Below are 21,612 nucleotides of genomic sequence, written 5' to 3' on the forward strand. Positions count from 1 at the left end.
TTAAGAAAAAAAAAAATCTTCACATTCCTCCCTTGCTGGACACATACCTTTCATACTACATAGCAACTCTATTGCACAAAACATTCACAAATATAACAGTTGGGTGTCCACATTAAAAAAATCAAAGGCACACTTTGTCTTGGCTGTTTTAGACAAATAATCAACTACATTGTACCAAGAACAATTCAAGTTACAATTTATTCCTTTGCTTAAACAAAATAAGTGGGCAGAATACAAACACTATGACATGTATGACAATGCACTGGTCAGTAACATTATTTAATGTAAATCAAAGACAGTTTCTTGTCCCAGGCTTACCCCAGGCTTTTGTAGATTTTGGCTCATCCTTTCCATGTGGTATCAGTCTCTTCACATCAATAATCATGGAAGATTTCAAAGTTACGAGAAACCACAATGAAATCAAGATTGTAGATGTCATGATGTCATCCTGCTACAAGTACAGTACATCCACTTTCCTCCATACTCCACTGAACATCTCCACAGTTTGGCAGACTAGGCATCTCTGTTGCATCATCACCACCACGACGCACAGAAGATGATGCCAGTCCTCCGACAATAAAGATGAGTCCCTGTTCTCTTCGGTACATTCTCAACTGATTCAATCGTCAGTAGATAATTGGGGTGCTCAGTATTCGTCATAAGACTTGATGTACACTGGCTTCGCCTGTCTCCTCAGTCTGTCTTGGGCTTTCTTGCCTTTACCCATAGAGGGCGGAAGTCCACCATACGGAATATTCACAGGTCTGGGGTATGGCGTCTTGTAGTGATAAGCTGAGGCATATAAGAAAGTATATAATACAGCTGTACATTATGTATTTTAAAAACAAACGAGCAAAACAAACAAACAAACAAACAAGGAGAAGACATGTATGAATGGAGAAACATCTTTGAGGTGGCTAAAATAATTTGCCATTCACATTGCATTCAGTTGTGTGTATGTGTATACATGTGTATGTGTGTTTGTGTTTGTTTGAATTCTTTGTTCTAATTTATAGGCATGCATCATTAATCTCAGTGACCCTTTATGTCACTGTAATGCAAATTCAACAGATCACATATAATTTCAGGTATTGGGTACAAAACAAAACAAAATATATTATTGTATGATTGTCATTTGTAAGGTCACCAACATAGTGTCCCAAAATACATGGCTTGGTTTATGTGTATGTAAAAGATATGTCTCAAAGTTAAATAAATTGTTTAGTCTACAAATTATCATGTATTTCTAATCTCCAAAACAGAAGACTTTCACAATGATTTTGCTAAAGATATTAAAATATGCCAACACCAAATTTTAAAGAAGATGTCAATTACTTCATGAGAAATTGTATAAACTATACTGTCTCAAATTTTGTGTAACAAGAACAAGAGCACGACATGATGCTTTTGTTGCATATACAATGTACAATGTGGGGGAATAATATAGGATAAAGCATTATGAAACAAAAGCTGACATTTTATCAGTCATGTAGTCTTGTATACATTTTCCTAGACCTAATAAAATCCAATGTTAAAGGACAAGTTCACCTTCATAAACATAAGGATTGAGAAAATGCAGCATTATTAGTAGAACACATCAGTGAAAGTTTGAGGAAAATTGGACAATCGATACAAAAGTTATGAATTTTTAAAATTTTTGTGTTGGAACTGCTGGACAAGGAGACTACTACAGCTTGTGATGTCATATGAGTACAACAGTATAAAGAAAATGTAAAGAAAATTCAACATATTTTCATTTTTTTCGCATAATAAAAGAGCATTTGACTTGCCTCTTTCTAAAGGTAGGGGGAATAATATTACCCATGACATATGTCGGTAACGAGTCAAGGGAATGTGTACTTTTTTCAAAAGATGAAATCTTGTGAAATTCTCTTTATATTTTTCTTATATTGTTGTACGCATGTGACATCGTACACTGCAGTAGTCTTCTCATCCAGCGGCTACTGCACAAAAACTTCAAAAATTCATAACTTTTGAACGGATTGTCCGATTTTCCTCAAACTTTCAATGATGTGTTCTAAAATATTGCTACATTTTCTCAATCCTTATGTTTATGAAGGTGATCTTGTCCTTTAAATTGATGCCACTATTTACTGTACTTTATGTATATGTATTTATACATTTACTGAATACACTGTATTCAGAATAATTATTTTCTCAGTGTAAATCTTAACAAATATAGACCCTGTGACTACTTCAATAATGCATGGACGCTATAAACTTACAATGTAGATGGGAAAAACAAGTATACATGTATACGTGGTAAGAATTCGCCACCAGTCTACAGTTTCACACAAAATGAAGTACAGTGTACAATTAGATTGTCATGACTGTCCTTCAAATAAATGAATGCATTGCCCTAATTTTGCAATAATACTGTTTTCTTTTTTTTTATATCGCTAACACTCACCGATTTCTAACCTTGTTTCACCCTCCTTGAGGCAAAGCCTTATTTCTTCAGGATCAGTGAGCTGGAATGATAAAGTTGTCAAACCAAAACAAACCACTTAGATAACTGATATGATTTGTATTTTACACAATGTATGGATTTTGCATCAAGTGTTGTAATGAATAAAACATATATCGCGAATGTTTTGGATTAGTTCGAACCCAGATACAATTCTTGAATAGTACTGCTTAAGAAAGATAAACTAATCCTGTAATGACTGGGATGATAGTGCGGACAAATCCGGTGCAAGAATTCAGAGCTTGCCACATTTACAATTCTGTGATTTTATGGAATCTTACAAACTCATACTACAAAAATGCATCACATTACATGCATATCGGCATTGGCCACACTGACTTTACTAGTGCACATATTTGCTAGTAACTCAAAGAATTTATATCTAGTAGTATATATTACATTGTTCAGTTTGTAACAAAATTTAACCGCACTGTGTTAATGCATGCTACATGTGAAATTAAATTCAATTGTGGAATTGTAAATGTGGCTGGAAAAAGACTAGTCACAATGATCATCAAAACTCTTTCATGATTTCCCAGTTTAGTGTCCTTACTTGCTGGTTTTTCTTGAATAGATTCTTGGTTTCTTTCTCGATGTATTCCCTTTCCTCTTTGGTGTCTGCTCTCTTTCCAGTGCTGGCTTCCCATGTCTGTGCTGCTCTCAGCAGCTTCCGGTAGAGTGAAAACACTTGTAACCTTTGAGTGGCCATCTCTACACTTCAGTCAGCTCACATGGCATAATCTGTCACACACAAAAACAAAAATATGGCTGGTGGACTTTCTGAGAAAACAACACACACACACAAAGAGTAACTAACTGTTAAACTGGTTTGATGAGCAAGCAGTAGCTCTCTAAATACAGTTATGGATTGTATGCATTTCAGTGCCTTCTAAAATAATTGTTGGATGGTAACTGACACTCTAAAGGATAATGTTAATGATTCTGTGCAGTGGTGCCATGGAACTATGACTACTACTACTACTACTACAAATAATGGGAAGGCACCAAATCCACTGATCTAATGATCAAATGCTCTAGCCTCTCGGAGCAACCATGTGCAAAATACCAGTTAAATAATCTAACGTTATCCACGCAGATACGTAAAGAAAAATTGAAAAAGTGAAACAGTACAGGACATAAATTATACATGAAATTAATAATAATAATCAATTACTGTCAGCAAAATCAAAAAGATTATACTTTTTGAGATTATGCTTAAATACTTCAACAGAATTACTATGCTATGATGAAATGAATACTAGTATCTAATCTAGTATGAGTAATAACCACTCTATTCACGGTACCGGTACTGAGCATACACAGTGTTCAATATGAGGGACTGATGATAAGCCCTTGCCATTGATTATCATTAACAGTTAGCTTCATTCAGTCGTCAGTGAGTGTCAGTGTATTGTAATAATTGGCATTTTGTTATAGAAATGGAATCAAATGAATCACGTCATATGCCGAAAATGTGCTTACCATCGAGCATCGCAGTCTCACAAGCGTATTAATGTCAGTATCTGTAGCCTGTGTAGGTCTCCGTGGTAGCAGTCACTCTGTTCCGGCTGTTTTTTTTAACATTTCACTTGCCCTCGGCTTGAGCCGCGCGCCGGCCGGCGGACGGTACGGCGGTGCGGTGGCACACGTACCCGCTGGCGCCGCGCCCCTGGACAACCAGTGCGTGCTGTTGCTCTGTGTGCAGTTTGTAAGTGTAATTTGGGTGTAACATGTTAGTGCTGCGAGCGAGGGAACATTCTTGAAGATGGCGGCATCCAACATGACTGAAGACGAAGGAGCAGGGAAGGATATGGCCCGTCAGGGTCATATTCGGGAAGAATTCACTGAAGCTTCAAGAGTGAAAGAGCTCTTCAGGAGTTTACCCCAAATTTACGCCGATCAGATCAGCGTTGAGATAGCTTTAGAACAATTTACAGGTAAGAACGGTAATCGCATTGCATTGCCTCTTTGCCTAGACAGAAAGATCCGTCTGTCCGGAGGACTCTTTTTATATTTTGCTGTCCTCCGTAGACAGACGGAAGGTTGTAGTACCCATTGCTGTGTGGATGTTCTTAACCACTGTCTCTATGGAAAATTGGGTGAGGTACCTCACCCTTCTCGATTGCGTCTAATTCACGGCCCTAGGTCGGCAAATTTAAGCTTGAATAGTTAAATCAACTATTCAAGAATAGACTACACTCACCAGATTAATGAATAATCCAATATTTTGGCAGAATTTTCAATCCAAAACACACATCAACCAGCCCATCGCGTCGTCACGTTCAAACTGCAGAAACATACACTGTGAATCTATTAGCCAATCATATGTGAGGTAGTTTCTACGCGTTTATTTTACTAAAACACGTACCTCGCATGTGATTGGCTTACAGATTCAAAATGGCGACTTTCAGCTTGCGAACGGCGATGTTGCGATATCGATAAAATTTCTGCGTTATAACCGAGTTTATGTGAGTATTTCGATTGCACAATTGAGAAATTTATCCCAAATATTGTTGCATAATGTGTCATGTCATGCCAAACTTGTTTGAATGTAAAAAAGCTGTCTGGAATTTGGTTTATCCTAACGTTTGATCTGTGCGCGACTGCTCCACACAGGAGCCGCAATCATTGACTTCGGTCTGTATACGGAGGGGATCCGTGAAGCCAGACGCAGTCTCCGCGGAACATTCCCCGACGGACAGATACAGACCGATCTTTCGGTCAACTCTTTGCCGTGCCGTGGCACACACAAAAGTTACACCTTGTTTTAATAGCTAACACCAATTATAGTATGTGGGACATTGCCTCAACCCGGCCCCAAATTTACCATTGTTGTTGACATACTGTAGAAAGATATGATACATTTTCCCACGTCTCAAGGAAATACAGTTCACTTGACATCACCTTGCCCAGTTCACACTCATAGAACTTTATGCCTTGTCTAACTGCGAAACACAGCCTGTAAATTTACAAGGAGCGTTTGGGGCAATTCCGTGGTTAGACCCTAGTAACGTTACATTTAAAGAAATTTAGATATTTATCTTTATTACTAAATCACCATTTATTCATTTCAAGTCAAAATCATGTTAAAACATGTTCATCCTTCCCAGGTCTATGATATAGAAAAGAATGAGAACAATCCAATAAATATCAGAATTGCTATGGCAACTAAAAGGGCTGGTTAGTAACGTTACGAAAAAAGGACATGACAAAAATATCAATGTCTTGTAACAAAAAGTGTGCAAAATTTCAAGTTACTTCAAACAAAGTGTTGCATTAATTTCAATTATTGCATCATGGCAAATGTTCATGCAAATATTTTTAGCAGTTCGACCGATAATTTATTAGCTAGACCCTCAAATGCATGGTTAGTAACGTTACGGTTAGTAACGTTACATTTGTCCGGAGTAATTCCACAGGTCATTTCACCCTTTTGTAATTGACAAAATGTCACATGACTTCTGGAGTATTTAAATGTATTCATCTTTTACCTTATAGCAAAAATTTGAGGAAAAAATTTTAAAGCAACCCACTGTAATTGGCATTTAAGTGAATTTCAGCATCCCCAGTCCCACATGTACATTTTAAATGATGGTTTTAGATCTCGCAAAATCAATAAATACAAAAAATAAAATCTACTGAATTTGAAAGACCTTAGTGATTGGTGAACATCCATGGCATTAGTTGATACCTAAATTAAAGAGTAAGATAAAGGGGCACATTTCTTTTATCCATGTCATGTCCACCTAACTGCGGAATTGCCCTTTGGGGTTATGCCTTGTCTTAATACTTTAATAACTTTATAGATCTAAATTTACACAATAGAAATTTATAGACAATAGATAAGGGTGTTATTCTTATTCACTGTTACTGTTAGTGTTAGGTATATTTTTGTTTCTGTGATTGTTTATTTCAATGAATATGATTATGAAGAAAGTAAAGCTACACAATGTGTAGCAAGTAATAATACTGATTCAGTAAATTGCACATGTGTTTTGAAGTTTGATGGTGCTGCTTTGACAAGAATGATGATAATGAGAGTGAAGATGATTGGTGGAATAGAAGGCAGCTGAAGCTGAGAACATGCTTTGAGTGTCTAATTAAGTTTTTTTTTCTTTTGTTTGATCAACAGCTTTATATTCAACATTTTATATGTCTTTGCTGTTCACATTGCAAAGATGCAAAGATGCTAACCCTAACATTGCAAAGGCTGTTTTCCCTGTTTTTCCTTCTACCTGATGACCAAGCGTCATTTCATGAAAGTCTTAGAAGATATATATATATTTTTTTTTGCTCATAAGACACACTTATGAGAGACTTCATGAATGGATTCTACTTCTCTTTGAAAGTTTCACACAGCTACACATGAGTGACTTTGGCCATTCTGAGATTTATGTAAAGACTGTAATGTGATGACTTCATGAAACCTACCCCAGGCAAATGAACAATCAGAGCCCAATTAAGTCAGACTTTGTTGAACATATCTTTCACTGACTTGTGTAGTGATGTCGCAATAAAGGTCTGTTTCACTTCTGGTTTTCTTTCAATCCATGCTGTGTTGAAACAAAATTGTTGTAGGGGGAAAGAAAATAAACTCTATAAAATCCTGGCTTATTCATGAAAAAGGTCACAAGTGAGAAATGTCACATATCCCATCCCTGTGATATCACTGCACCAATTGGTGGCTGCCCTAGACAAATGTAAACCTACAGTATTGTAGCACTACAGGAACCTGATATATACATACTGTGCAAAGTGTAACCTAGCACTACTGGAACCTTACAGATACTGTGCAAAGTGTGTTGGGATTTAAGAATCTTGTAAAGGAAGGTGTTGACATTAATGGCACAGTAATGATATTGCCTCCTTTCTGAATGTCTTTGCAGTCATTGTGGATGACTACCAGGAACAGCCGCATCTCATGGATCCCCATCTTGAAGAGATGCTCCTCAACTTTCTCTCAATTGCCAGGGATGTGACCCTTGACCCCAGGCTCTCTCATCTAGCTTTCAAGTTCCTTTACTTGCTGGCAAAGGTAGTTTAACAGTTCGTAGCAATGTATGTGCCATCACAGATTTTTTGTTGGTCTTACAATTATGATTCACTAATTGTTTCTATTTTGGTAGCAAGTGATGAAACTGCAAGGATTGGAGAATAAGGGGGTGATTGCCAGGTACTGATTAAACCCCCATCCTTCATGATGGAGAAATCCTACTGTACATCAGGCCCTACCAAGTCAAAGACTTAGAGGAATGCCAAATGTACATGATGCAGATACACCATTTTTAAATGAAGTAATAGGAGGAGGGACTCTAACAAATTCCTGAATGACCTTCAAATGGTCATCATTGTCATAAATTTGTATATGTGTTTGTGTGTTTGTTTTTTTTTTTCATAAAATTTTCATGTCAAATACATCTCATTTGTGGCCCATTTACAAGTCATAAATTCAACATCATACAAAACAAAGATAAATCTGATGGAAAAGTCAAGATAAGCTGCATTATTAGCTTTAACCTGATCACATATTGTACAGATGTTCTTTCAGTAATACATCATGCCAGTATCAATACTTATTCTGCCATGAGATGAGTATTTTGTATAATGCTGTAAAGTGATTCATACAACTGCGCAAATGAAGTGAATTACCATGGTATTATTCACTTCTGTTAGTGCCGATGTGAAGTGGAGTTTTGGTATAGCATCAACCAATATTCATTTTCTGACACATTACTGCAATGCCGCCATGTGATTGTTAATCAGATAAAAATGTAGATTATTCTTTGCAACTGATTGACAGTCTATGGAGGGCAATTTGTCAGTCAGTTGCAATGAAAACATCTCTATGGAAGAATTTCTTGAATTTGAATAGATTATTCTTGTTTGTCAATACAATATTGGAACAATTTTCTCATCATTTTTCTCATCACATTTTGATTATTGGATATTTCCTCTTGTGAACCAGGCTAGAGGTCCAAAAGTCATTGTGCGTCTATTGCCTCATGAGGTTGTTGACCTGGAACCAACGCTGGCTCAACTCTACGCTCAGAATCCGTCAGACTATGATGTATGTGTTGCAAACGCTTCATATGAATTTTGTAATGTTGTAGAGAGTGCTTATTCAATCAGAAATGATTGGTAATATGTACAGATTCTGCACAGTTAACTTATTTTTTGACAGAGTATGACTATGATTTTAACATACATCTGTTACAAGCTGTCAACTTGCACAAAGTTTGCATGAGATATCATAATAGTCTTAGTTCAAAGTGTATTTGCAACTAGCAGCAAGGATCAAGAGTTTCTCAGAATTTCCTGTTTTTATCTGTGAATACCACATGTATCTTTTAATGCCTGAAAGTTACCATTGTCTACTATATTAGGTAAATATTGCATTCTTTTTTATAACTAGTGAACGAGCAGATTGAAAGGCTGACTGTGTGTCCACCTCGTAGTAGAGTCTAGCACATGGAGTCCATTTTTTTGTCATTTACCACCATCAATGTGGCAAGCTAATAACTGTCAGTGACAATACCTTTGCTTTCTGCATGGTGCTTTACCACAGACCTGGGAGTCTCGCTACATGCTGCTTCTATGGATGTCCATGATCTGCATGATTCCCTTTGACATGTCCAGACTGGACAGTACTGGAGCTGGATCAGGTGACCACTCGGCCAGTCTCCCCACCATGGACAGAATCCTGAATGTAGCCAAGGTAAAATCTTACAGATCTTTTTGTTTTCATGTGTTTGACAGTAGACCACTGTTTAATATCCCCATCAAAGCCTAGAAGCTGCATTTTTGTCACTTTGTTCTGTAGCTCTTTATTATGACTCATTAGATGATTCATTTTCGGTGTTTCGAAAGGTAATATAATCTATTTTTGTTTTTTGTATGAGTCCTTTGTTCATAAAACTTTTTTTTCCTGTGCAGAATAGTCAATAGACTGTCAATTGCAATGTACTGATTTATGACTGAATCTTGACACACTAAAGTCCTGTTGCTCTCATATGTTGACAAAATTTTGTGTATGTTTTTTTTTTCAGATTTTGTGCAGATTTATTAGTTTAATCTGATCCATCTAATCTTTCTGTAAGATGAGATGTATAGTAAAATCCTAAAACAGACAGTTTGTGAGGCTTGTGTAAAGTTGTGTTTGTTATTGGAAGTATGGACTTATTGCATGAAGGTTGATATCAAGATGCCTTCATTTTTACAAAACATATTTGTGTCTTGCTTGATGCATTTCAATATTGGTGTGACAGTAAATCAAAGTTATGATACAGTGGTAGTTTATTGTTGATTTGTGTAACTGAAACTTGCATACCTTTCAATACTTCTTCTTGAAAAGGCAGCTTGTGAAAAATTTCACAGCTTGTGAAAAATTTCACAGATGTGGAGAGGAATGAAAGCACATACTTCTCCAAATGTAAAAGGTTAAGACTATCAGTGGAGTTATAAGAAAGGTTGTCACACAGAAGTACAAGTAGCTAAGCAAGTTTTTCTGCTATATTAAGATTTCAGTTTCTTCTTGAGAGTACCATTTTCCAGGCGGTAGTGCTCTGTTTGTGTTGTTGCAGGTAAATTTGTAATTGTCTCTCAGAAAAAAAGAAAAAATCTAAGATATAACATCAGAAATAAATATGATAGGACAGGTCTCCATTATGCCACATCAACCTGTGCTTAGTTCCATATTTATCAAAATGTGTCCTGTGTATAAAGCTCAATGGATACTTGACATGGCAGCAAATTCTATGGCAATATTTGAAAAATCTGTCTTCTTTCCACGCTAATTCAACAGACCTACCTTGGAGTGAGCGACAAGTGTCGAGATGCATCAGCCTTCATGGTGTCTAGGTAAGATGTAGATTTAGTTTTGTCATTCCACATATGCAATTGATAGTGCAATTGATAATAAATTTTAGTGTCATATTAGTCATAAATATTTCTGTTGCTTCATGACAACACTTGCACATTTTGTAGTATTTCTCCGTTTCTGTTCAGTGAAAAAAAAAAGGATGCTACATAAAGCCTGATGCTTTTTATTTGCAATGATCATCACAAACATACTATGTTCATAGTCACATGGTAATATAGTTATATTAGTTGTAAGTATGTCATATGAGAGAGATAAAATGTAGTTTGCATGTGATGTTTTGCAATGTGTTTTTATTATTGAACTAGCTTGGGGAGTGAATTCACTGTTTGAAGTTATACAGATGATTTTAGATAGGCAGACTATGCATTATGATGCGGATCCACATATTAGTCTGCAAGTACTGACTTTCTGGCTTAAAACTTGCAAATAGGCAAATGCTTTTGAATAGCCCATCAACAATTCTGGACTCTAGCTTTATATCGAGTGTTGATGACAATCATTAACATTTACTTATCTCCGGGGTAGATTTCTGACACGGCATGATGTCAAGCAGCAACGGCTCCCAGAGTTCCTGGACTGGTGTCTACGTGTCATATCAGAGCAAGTCAAAGGTAAATCACTTTCTTCCTGATGTATCATGAAGGTAGAGATCAGAATTCTTCTTGTGCAAGGCATCATGTTTCTGGCCTTTCTTGTTTGCCAACTGTACAAATTTAGTCATAGGATTATTAAAAGTGGCTTCAAATCTTGTTCCCTTTTAGTTTTTATAAGATCAGGAAATAATTTTGCATTTGTGAACCAAAGTTCTAGAAAGCAAGTAAGTATTTTTATGCCTCCGCCACGAAGTGGTGCCGGAGGCATTATGTTTTCGGGTTGTCCGTCCGTCCGTCCGTACGTCCGTACGTCCGTACGTCTGTATGTCCGTACGTCCGTCCGCTTTCGTTTACGCGATAACTTGAGTAATATTGACTTGAATTCTACCAAACTTGGTCCAAGTATAAAGTATGATGGGGCAATTAGTTGATTAGATTTTGGGTGAAATCTGCCAAAGGTCAAAGGTCAAAGGTCAAGGTCAAATCATGAAATTGTATCCGTTTACGCGATAACTCATGACTGGATAGAGCAAATTTCACCAAACTTTGTCGGAAGATGATGTATGATGGGACAATTACTTGATTAGTTTTTTTGTGAAATCAGACTGAGGTCAAAGGTCAAAGATCAAGGTCAAATCCTGAAATTTATCTGTTTACGTGATAACTCAAAACTGGATGAAGCAGCTTTCACCAAACTTGGTCCAAGGATGATGTATGATGGGACAATTAGTTGAGTAGATTTTAGTGACATTGGCAAGAGGTCAAAGGTCAAAAGGTCAAGGTCAAATGCTAAAAATGTTGCTATTTCCCCAATATCTATGCAATGCCCTAAGGTATTTTCTTGAAACTTGGTGTAGACATGTACTACTGCATAAAGATTCTCCAGAGAGAGTTTCATGTCGTAAGGTCAAAGGTCAAAAGGTCAAAGGTTAGGTGAAAATGTTGTAATATCACTTTTTTCACAAATGGTTCAATGTATCTTCATGGAACTTGGTACATACGCATGTACTGACTGGCAGAGATTATCTAGGGAATTTAGGGGTCATAGGTCAATAGTCATGGGGTCAAAGGTCAAGGTCAACTCCTCAATATTTAACTATTTCCCTCATACACTAGTATATGAAATGCTTGCATTATTAGTTTTCAAACGTAATATATACATGCATTACCTAATGGAGATTCTCCAGGAAATTTCCAGCCAGAATGTCAAAGGTCAAAGGTTAAGGGTCAAAGGCCAGGTTTCAATGCCCCCCCCCCCAAAAAAAAAAAAAAAAAAAAAAAAAAAAATCTATTTTGTACTGTAATTACACTCTTTCTTCATACCTTGGAAATTACTCAATGCATAAACTTATAAAAGGGTCCGTCAGAATTCAGGTAAAAATTCTCAATTCCCCAAATATGTGTACCTGCACACTTCGACAATTACAGCAAACCCAGTTCAAGGAAAGTGAACATTCAAGTCATTTCTGACAAACCTGTCATATCAATATTTTGCCAGTTATGTGAAACTGTCATGGATCACACATTGTGAAGACATTGTACTATACGCCTATTGGGAGAATCATGCATTATGGCGGAGGCATCAGTCGCCATAGCAACATTTCTAGTTTTTTTTTTACTGTAATTAAGTGTTTGCATTAGAAGAGTCAACTTGGAAGTATCTAGCCTATGTTTTGATCAATCAGTATGTTACCTTTAATCATCGGATTGCAGTCACAGCTAATGCAATATTTTGTCTACCTTCCTTTTTATTTTCAGTGGAAAGCATCCCATCCATTCTCAAAATCTGTGGAGTTCTTTCAACATTGGTGAGGATTTTGCAACTTCACAGCAATGGATTTGTGTGTGTCTGTGTGTATGTGTGTGTATGTGTGTGTGTGTGTGTGTGTATGTCAATTTCAACATTCATGGCATGTTTAATTTCATCTTCCTATATCTTGGAATCATTTTGTCTCCTCTGCTGTAATATTTTGAGTGATTTAGCTGAGAATGGGGGTAACGAAACACATAATCATATTTTATAACTGTCAATATATTGTCAGGAACTGTTGCAGCATAATTATGTTTTGCATTGTATGATAAGGAATGTCTACTCACAGTCAAGCATTACCATGTAATTTCTGGTGTATATTATTGTCATATCCTTCTCTTTCTACAGGCACAATTATTCAAACTTGGCAAAAGAAGTGACCTTCTTTCATATGGTAGGTGGAATTTCAAGTGTAAAGTGCAATGCCTAAAAAAAAGTCTTTCCCTTCTTCTTCTTACTGATGATGATGGTAATAATGATAATGATGATAATTATCATAATGACAATGATATAACTTTGTGATATTACTATTTCTATTATGAACGTTATTACAATAATTGTTATTGTTATTGTTGCTGTTGTGTTTACGAGTATGCTCATTGTCTCTGCTAAACCCCTCATGATGTATATGGCTTTGTATTTGAAAGTCATTGATGCAATTTTTTAATGTTGGTTGGTTTCTAACACTGTCAAGTACTTTTTCATATCTGTTAGATTAAATTTACAGCAGATGTTAATTTGCTTTGCAAGGATGTGTATTAGAGACTTCTTCACTTGAATTGATTTCAATTGATGATTACAAATGACAGACAAATTTTGGCATTCGTTACTTGGTAGTAAGGATGTAGTGGAATTAAATTATATAAGCATTCCAGTGTTTACTGTACTCCATCATAGATATGATTCATGATTTGTGGAAGATACATTTTTTACTTTTAAAACCATTTTCTCTTCCTTCTTGTTTCCAGCCCCAGTGGTTTTGCAAGTATTGACACAGTGTCAGCTGTGCAGTCATGTGAACACGCAGCTTAGAAAACTGTCCATCAAGCTGGTGCAGAGACTAGGCCTTACATGGCTCCCAGCCAGACAGATGAAGTGGAGGTAGGACTGGGTGTGCATGTCTGGGTGTGTGTGCAAGGAGTTGGGGGTGGGGGAGGGGGAGGGGGAGATGGGTAGTTATAGATTGAAGAAAAGACAGAAAAGGGGAGAAGAGAGAGAGCGAGAAAAAAGAAGAAGGAGGTGTACTACTTTTGCAGAGTTGTAAAAACAAAAATTATAGGGAATCAAGATTACTTTTTGATTGGTGTGAATGATGTGACAGATGATGAATTAGTTTGAAGGCAGAATATAGAGGTCGTTCTCTACATTTGACAGCCATCCTTGTTCCACCGTCCGCTCATCCACACACCCAACCACACATACATACACACGGACACACACGCCTGATGCCGCTGCTTGAGATAAAATGGATCTGGAAACATTCTTCCCTTCATGTAGCAGTGCTTGAAAACTCTAAGGACAAAACATTTCAGACTTAGTACTTATGTGCGAACAGGGGGAGGGGGATGCAAAATTTTTATCTAGGTAAAATCAATCATCAGCTGGAAAGGGACTTCAGCGTTGTTGTTGTTTTTTCCTCATTACTGCTGTCAAAGTTTAATCATTCAAAAAATGTTCAAGTTATCATTTATTGCTTTTTGTGATACCTGATGTATGCTTGTCATGTAAGGCAGTCCATGTGGTTTCTCATGATAGATACATGAGTTATTCTTTACTGTATGGGTCAATGTTGTTGTCATGGTCAATGTTGTTGTCATTATCGTTTCTTGCAACACCTTCTTTACTTTTTTTTTTTAGATACCAGAGGGGAAGTCGATCACTCGCTGCAAACCTCCAGCCAGAGACTGGTCCAGGCATTGTGTCTGGCTCACAGAAGCTTGATAATGAGGATGATTACGATGAAAACTATGACATTCCAGAAGAGATAGAGGAAGTGATAGGTCAGTATAACTCCATCATCTGTGTCAATTTTTTGTCATGGCATTTGATTGTAAATTAGTAGTAATTTTTACCAACTTTTATGTTCATACAATTCTTCTTGTTTGTTCCTAAAGAAATATGGAGAAAAGAAATTGGGAAATAATGAATGTAAAGTACTGTATTTGTGTATGTTTAGTGATGAAAACATTATATATGTGTCTTTTTGTCTCTTGCAAGTATCATACTGCATATAGAGCTATGGGAACTGCAGAATGTTAATTCATGATGAACAGCCAATTGAATTTGAGATCATGTTGATGTTTACTGTTCTTTCAGTGGTATTGTCAAAATTTTGAGAAGTCTTTTATAGAGCAGTTCATCTCAAATTAACCGAAAGATTAGAAAGTTTGAAGGAAAGTTTTAAGTGCAGGAATGGCATAGCCATGAGAGGAGGATGGTAATCAAATATGTGATCAGCTACAACAAAGGATCCTACAGTCGCTTATGGGTGAGCTGATAAATCGAGTTTGAAGTCAGATCATCAAAATCTGTCAAAACGTACGGATTTCTGTTTTTGACATAATTTTGTAGTCTAATGTATCTTCTATCATCTGCCGAAATTTCGAATCTAAATGATCAAAGGAAAGGCAAGAAAATAGCATTTTTCCGGGCCATGATTTTCCGACTTTCAACAGAACAGAAACGTGTGCGAAGATTTGGTTTTAGCGCCGCAGCTAGACTCCGCCCCTAGCAACGAGGAAGTGATCTCATTGGTCAGTGCATGGCATCCTGGTTACTGATTGGTCGTGCTTAGACCGCTGGCACTAAGCTTGAATGAATATTGTGGAGGTTGCTAGGAGCGTACCTTCTATTGTCAAACTGTGAAAACTGTCTTGCTCCCCCTCGATCATGATATGTCGGAAGGAAAACTTTGATGGCGGTTTTCTCAAAACGCTGATTTCTAACACCACTCGACATGCGCTGATAAAATCATCGATATCTCCACAACCAAGTACTTTTATGAGTCATGTTATAATGACATTAAAGTGGAAGAGTAAGGGAGTAATGTCATGTCATTTTCAGAAAATTGTCCTCACCCAACTTTTGGATCCTTTTGTTGCAGCGGGTCACATAATATGTTCTATAGATGGCAGAGAAGAGAACAAGTCCCTCATCACTCTAATTTAAAGGCATATAACTTTGGAATCCCCCCAAATTTCACTGACTTAGAATGACTGGTCAGCATAGGCCATATCTGAAGTTATAATGGGCTTAATACTGCGTGAGAAATTAGTGAATATATCCCAATGGCTGATGTTCACAATTTTCTTTCAATCCTAGAACAACTTCTCATCGGGCTGAAAGACAAGGACACAGTGGTCAGGTGGTCGGCAGCCAAGGGGTAAATATTCATCTTGGTGGTCTCTTGTTTCATCATCATCACCATTCCTCAGTGTTGTCAAGACTCCTCCCCTTCATTTCATTGTTTAAGGAAACATTTATCCACATCACAAGAGCAGTTGCTACTGCTTAGAAAGTAAATGTGTGCGTTTTCATGAAAGATATTTTCTATGAATGAATGATATTATTATAATATATTGTAATAGTAATTATGTTATCATGTTGCATCTGATTACTTGAATGCTCGAGTGTTCCATCATTTCGTTCTGATCATTATTGTGTCCTGTAACTTGTGCTCCTCAGGATTGGTCGTCTGACAGGCAGGTTACCCCTTGAGCTAGCGGACCAAGTTGTTGGATCGGTTCTAGAGTTATTCAGGTAAGAAGCGCTCAGGCGAATCATTGTGTGTCATTTTTCAGAGCCTCTGGAAATGAGGTGTGTCATTTTTCAGAGCCTCTGGAAATGAGGTGTAAATTGAGGCATTTAAGTTCCTACTGAGATGCTGTCCCTGATTAAAATTCCGGACCAAAAATGTCTCTTCTTTTCTTGGGTCATGTTCTAGGTGCATTTTAGAGCAATTTTCTGAGTCATCACAGCTATGAGAAGTGTGAACATGTAGACAAATCGTGTATGCTTTGAGAAATCCCCTTGTAACAAGTGTGTAGCATTGTTGCAGACATGTAACTCTTTCAGACAGTAACTACTGCAATAACAACATTTCAATCGTCAAAGTCACAGTATACATGTACTAGAAACATTTTACCTGTAGCAGAGTTTACACAGATAGCATAAGCACAGTTGGTAGAAGAAGTTTAAAATTTTTAACCTTTTACGTGACAGTATGAGGGAGACGGATGGAGCGTGGCATGGTGGTTGCCTCGCCCTCGCAGAACTTGGTAGGAGGGGCCTCCTTCTACCCGAGAGACTTCCAGAAGGTGAGAGACAATGTCAGCTTCTGTTTATTACTGTAAAACAAGAAATGTTCATGTACTTTTTAATTTCACAAATTTCGCGAGAGCCAAGATTCGCGAAATTAAAATGCACGTGAAAGTTCTTGTTTACACTATATGCATTGAATGTTAGAGGCAACAAAAAAGGCCGTCAGCTCCAATTTGGGAAAATTTCATGCTGCGAAAATTTTGTGTTTTACAGTGTATCAATTATTCTTACCATTGCATTCTATGGCCCTTTTGGTACTGATTACATGATTGCTTAGCAATGCATCATTGCACAAGCTGTCTTGCAATCTTTGGAGAATATAATTGCATCACAGCATTTTGCTTCAGTTAAATGATTTTTTGTTATTTTGATCAAACTTTAGAGGACAAGGTGACAAATTCTATCACTTGTGGTGATCCTCTGTGACTTGAACCATGAAAAGCTGTTCTTACTTCATTCAGAAAAATGGAAATTATTGATAGATGTGTGATAATCACTTCTGTTTTGTATGCTTTACACTCTATAAAATTCTTCCAGCATGTCATTACCCCCGTTTGATGTGTATACTGACAGTATACACACTTCCAAGCCTCGGAGAACATTCCTTGGAAGGTTTTTACTTCATTTTCTACGCTGAGCCAAAGTGTGAGGCATTATGACGGTGAAGTGATGGATGATTAGAAACTGTCAAAATGTGCTTCTACTTCATGACATTTCACACAGATCATACATATAATCTGCAATTTGGTGCTACTGTATATCTTTGTCAAGTGATTTTCAAGCCACTTGTTTCTCAAGCTCTGTTTTGTAGCCATTGACATCTGTGGTGCTTCATGTGTTTTGATTTCCCCTAGTTGTTCCTGTTGTGAGGAAAGCCCTAGCCTATGACGTCAAGAGGGGATCCCACAGTGTGGGTAGGTTGACACAAGTTGCACCATCTCCTGCAAAGTCACACTGGTGTCATGAATGAACTGATTATCTTGTGAGATACCACTCTTTGATAGCATGATGGAATTTTTTCCATTTCTCGTGGTTTCTAACGCATATCCCTTGTGAGCCCCATTTCAGCGTATATAGGTTTTGTTCGCACAATGATGTAGATGTGGTATTTTTTACAGTGTGTCAAGTCTTTTATTTCAAAATATTTCATGGATACTTGCCACCAGAATTATTAAATTTATGCTTCCTTATCGCAGTCTTTTACATAATTGGTCTACTACCCAGTAATTGGTTGTATTTGTAAATGTTTGTTGTTTATAGTCTTCTTCTAAATGGTTATGCACTTCCTTTTCTCTTCAGAGTGTATTATTTTTAAAATCTGGATGTTGTTTGACCAGGATTACTAGTTGCCAGCAAAGAAAAATTAGTGTAGACTGTTTTTTACTGTATCCTTTATTAGCCTTGATTACAACCTGAAAAGCAAATGGTTGCAAACATTTGACTAGATGAACATACTAACTTTCAGTGTAAAAGAAGAGGGTGTATGTTGGTGCCATGCACCCTCTGCAACTCTATCAATCCTCTCAGCAGATGTGATGTTCTTTCTGTGCTTGTCAAGGTGCTCATGTCCGGGATGCTGCCTGCTATGTTTGCTGGTCCTTTGCTCGGGCATACGACCCCGAGGTCATTCAACCCCACGTCAACGACATCGCAGGGTCACTCCTCATAGCGGCCGTTTTTGACAGGGAAGTCAATTGTCGGAGAGCGGCCTCTGTGAGTTGTTCACTAGATATTCTAAATCACATAGTAGTACTGTAAAAGTCGAAATTGTCAATGTGTTGAAATTTTCTCACATTTTGCATAACTTGCAACTAGCGCGAAAGTAAAAGCACATGAATTTGTTTGCTTGCCTGTGTCTTCCACTAGTTGTGTCTTGATTCCGTGGAATTAAAATCATGCAGAACTCTTCTTTCCCCGCTGAGCAAAATAAAATTAGTTGCGCAAAAATATCCACTCAGTAATCCAGGCCTGTTGAACTCTGACTGTTACTCTCTCAGAATTAAATTCTAGATGAAATTTTCATCTTGGCTTCATTCTCATTTCATTTGCCATGACACTATCATGTAAATAGTGAAGCGATATGTAGTATTGAAAAATAGAACCAACAATGTGAGGACAGTATGAGCACGAAACAATTCTCGCTATTCTTGCCCTTTCTCCACATACTGATGTAGGAAATATGATGTGGAAAGCTAAAAAATATGGTTGTCATGTCAAATACTTGTTTCACAGTATTTTATTCCCTTTGAACATTTGTGGTATGAGTGGATTGCTGTCAAGTACAGTGTCTATATGAAATCCAGCCAGTGTATTCTATGACTCCAGTGATAATCTTGGCTTACGTATGTAGTGGTCTGCATGTTTAGAACCAGCAATTATGATAACAATCATTGATGATGACATTGCTTTTGTACACCAGTACAAGAAAAATTATGTGAAGATGAAGAGGTTAGTGTTTTAATAGTGCTTGTGGGAACACAATGAGTACATGAGGTATAAAGGATGGGGCTCTGGAATCTTAAACTGGAAATCTTGAGTTCAGATCTACCATGTTGAATTCATCCTTGAATAAGTTCTTTACCCCACATGTTAACTTTTAACGTAGGCGTATGAATGAATATGTGGCAATGCTGGGGTGGTACAGATCAATTGCACAGCCCTCTGGTGGAATAAAGTAAATAGGGAAGAATCTAACAGCGGTGCATATGACTATACTATCACTAGCATGTCATATTTCATCATGAACGTGTTTTTTTCTCTTAAATGTGGCTCCCTTGTAGGCAGCCTTCCAGGAGAATGTCGGCCGACAGGGAACCTTCCCACATGGCATTGATATCGTCACCACTGCAGACTACTTTGCCGTTGGCAACCGCATCAACACTTACCTCAACATCAGGTACGTGAAGTTTTCTACTCGAGGGAAGAGATGCCCTCGAGAGAAATGATATTTTTTTTTTTTATTTGGTACCAACAGTCACTGAATTGGGATTTAAAGTTTTCTTTTTCCAATTCAATTATCATTCTGATATTTGCCACATAGTGAGATAAAGATGCATTTTAGGGGCTTTTGAATGTTTCACTTGAATCAAAATCTAGAAATCATCAATTTGAGAGGGAAGATTATTGTTACCTGTGTGTGTGCACATTCCAGCCAAATTAACAATTTGAATGACGATAGATAATGACTATGATAGATGTGTCCTTAATATTGACATATACAATGTATGCTATAAAACTTCTGTCTCCTTGTGCTGTATCCAACATCAGAAAGGAATTTATCATATTAAAGTCTCTTCGTCTTTTCTTCCTCTTTCATGTCATGTGGTGTCAAACAGCTATTATATTGCTGGTTTTGATGAGTACACCCTCCCACTCATTGACCACCTCTACCAAGTCAAAGTCGGCCACTGGGATGAGTAAGTTTTTGTTCATTTCTCTTTTCTCATTGCGATATTGAATCTCTAGAAATAGGGCTTTGTATGAATGTTTTGCATGTTGTACGTTGGTGAGTTGGGTTTCCACTTGCAATGGACTTGTTGCCTATGACGCAAACGGCTTGTTAGGTTTGGAGTTTTCTTTTTCACTTCATTAAACAAACATATGTAGACAAGCAATCTTCATCATGTTGTTTAAAGTGCAGTACAGTCTATCATGAGATGTATTATATAGTGTTTGTCTGGTCAATATAATGCCTGTGGTGCCTGGAAGAAAAAAGAAACTAGAGAAGCACTCTGAGAGCGCAGACCTCCGCCAAGCATGCAAATCATTTTCACCACTGATCTTGTTCTTCCATAGAGATATCAGTGATTTCCACCCATACGTACTTATAGCATTGTGTGCTGAAAGTCGCCCGATTTCCCAATATAGAAGCCTTTGTTACATCATAAACCCTCAGCTGCACGGCGCGCCATGAGCACCCTAGCAGAAACTAGAGCATGCGCTTTAGTGCGCGCATGCCAACCTCAAATACGCGCAGCCTGAACTCCCAAGTTCATTGACCCTACCTGCCAAAATATCAAAAATCCTTCATAAATTCCCCCAAAATTATTGGATCACTACCAAAAGTTAATCGTTTGTTACTTGTGTCATTATCAACCTTTCCTGCAAGTTTCATCCCTATCCCTTAACTACTTTTTGAGTTATTTTGCACACGGACAAACTAACTAACTAACAAACAAACTAACTAACTAACTAACTAACTGACTAACTAACTAACGAACGAACGAACAAACCAACCAACGGTTATGAAAACATAACCTCCTCCCTTGGCGGAGGTAATAATGAGTAACTAAGTCAAAGTGCATTGCTGGTGAGAGTAAAAACAGCTCCTCACAATTGTTGTACTTGCTACACACCTTCTTGAAATTGACTGTGAGTCATGTGGCTGCTGTAGACCTCCTTGGGGCAATGAGTTGCAGAGGCCCATGGAATCTAGGAATGTGGGATTCGAGAAGGCAAGTTGAAGGTTCATGCACGAGGAATCAAAAGATTTTTTATTGTGTCTTCTTATGCCGTGCATCTT

At 37.4% G+C, this 21,612-nt stretch overlaps 2 protein-coding genes across 2 annotated transcripts in view; one reads left to right on the plus strand and one right to left on the minus strand.

Moving 5' to 3' along the window:
- Positions 1 to 596: 596 nt before the first annotated feature.
- Positions 597 to 3,212, minus strand: LOC139708350 (LYR motif containing protein 1-like). The gene is made up of 3 exons (XM_071620308.1): positions 3,042 to 3,212; positions 2,432 to 2,492; positions 597 to 792 (listed from the first exon to the last, which is right to left on the minus strand). Exons 1-3 carry the CDS (start codon positions 3,195 to 3,197, stop codon positions 647 to 649), a joined length of 363 nt encoding a protein of 120 aa, XP_071476409.1. The 5' UTR covers positions 3,198 to 3,212; the 3' UTR covers positions 597 to 646.
- Positions 3,213 to 4,253: 1,041 nt separating this feature from the next.
- Positions 4,254 to 21,612, plus strand: part of LOC139708351 (tubulin-specific chaperone D-like) — a 35,394-nt gene continuing 18,035 nt past the window's right edge. Inside the window, exons 1-17 of the mRNA XM_071620309.1 lie at positions 4,254 to 4,425; positions 7,375 to 7,523; positions 8,454 to 8,555; positions 9,054 to 9,203; positions 10,290 to 10,345; positions 10,893 to 10,978; positions 12,719 to 12,768; positions 13,119 to 13,164; positions 13,739 to 13,871; positions 14,628 to 14,770; positions 16,092 to 16,152; positions 16,455 to 16,529; positions 16,992 to 17,086; positions 17,945 to 18,004; positions 18,649 to 18,803; positions 19,871 to 19,986; positions 20,426 to 20,506. Of these exons, the coding sequence (XP_071476410.1) occupies positions 4,254 to 4,425; positions 7,375 to 7,523; positions 8,454 to 8,555; positions 9,054 to 9,203; positions 10,290 to 10,345; positions 10,893 to 10,978; positions 12,719 to 12,768; positions 13,119 to 13,164; positions 13,739 to 13,871; positions 14,628 to 14,770; positions 16,092 to 16,152; positions 16,455 to 16,529; positions 16,992 to 17,086; positions 17,945 to 18,004; positions 18,649 to 18,803; positions 19,871 to 19,986; positions 20,426 to 20,506 (1,730 nt within the window). The remainder of the gene's footprint in view (positions 4,426 to 7,374; positions 7,524 to 8,453; positions 8,556 to 9,053; positions 9,204 to 10,289; positions 10,346 to 10,892; positions 10,979 to 12,718; positions 12,769 to 13,118; positions 13,165 to 13,738; positions 13,872 to 14,627; positions 14,771 to 16,091; positions 16,153 to 16,454; positions 16,530 to 16,991; positions 17,087 to 17,944; positions 18,005 to 18,648; positions 18,804 to 19,870; positions 19,987 to 20,425; positions 20,507 to 21,612) is intronic.

This window comes from Diadema antillarum, unplaced genomic scaffold (assembly GCF_040938485.1).
Source record: "Diadema antillarum isolate AM-2024a unplaced genomic scaffold, OU_Dant_1.0 seq00001328_RagTag, whole genome shotgun sequence".
Classification (NCBI taxonomy): Eukaryota; Metazoa; Echinodermata; class Echinoidea; order Diadematoida; family Diadematidae; genus Diadema; species Diadema antillarum.

Excerpts from the sequence above, each read along its gene's own strand:
- LOC139708350 (XM_071620308.1), bottom strand. The coding sequence starts at position 3,197 with ATGGCCACTCAAAGGTTACAAGTGTTTTCACTCTACCGGAAGCTGCTG. Across the intron at positions 2,493-3,041 it reads TATTCAAGAAAAACCAGCAA|CTCACTGATCCTGAAGAAAT; the intron begins GTAAGGACACTA and ends TTATCATTCCAG. Across the intron at positions 793-2,431 it reads TGAAACAAGGTTAGAAATCG|CTTATCACTACAAGACGCCA; the intron begins GTGAGTGTTAGC and ends TATATGCCTCAG.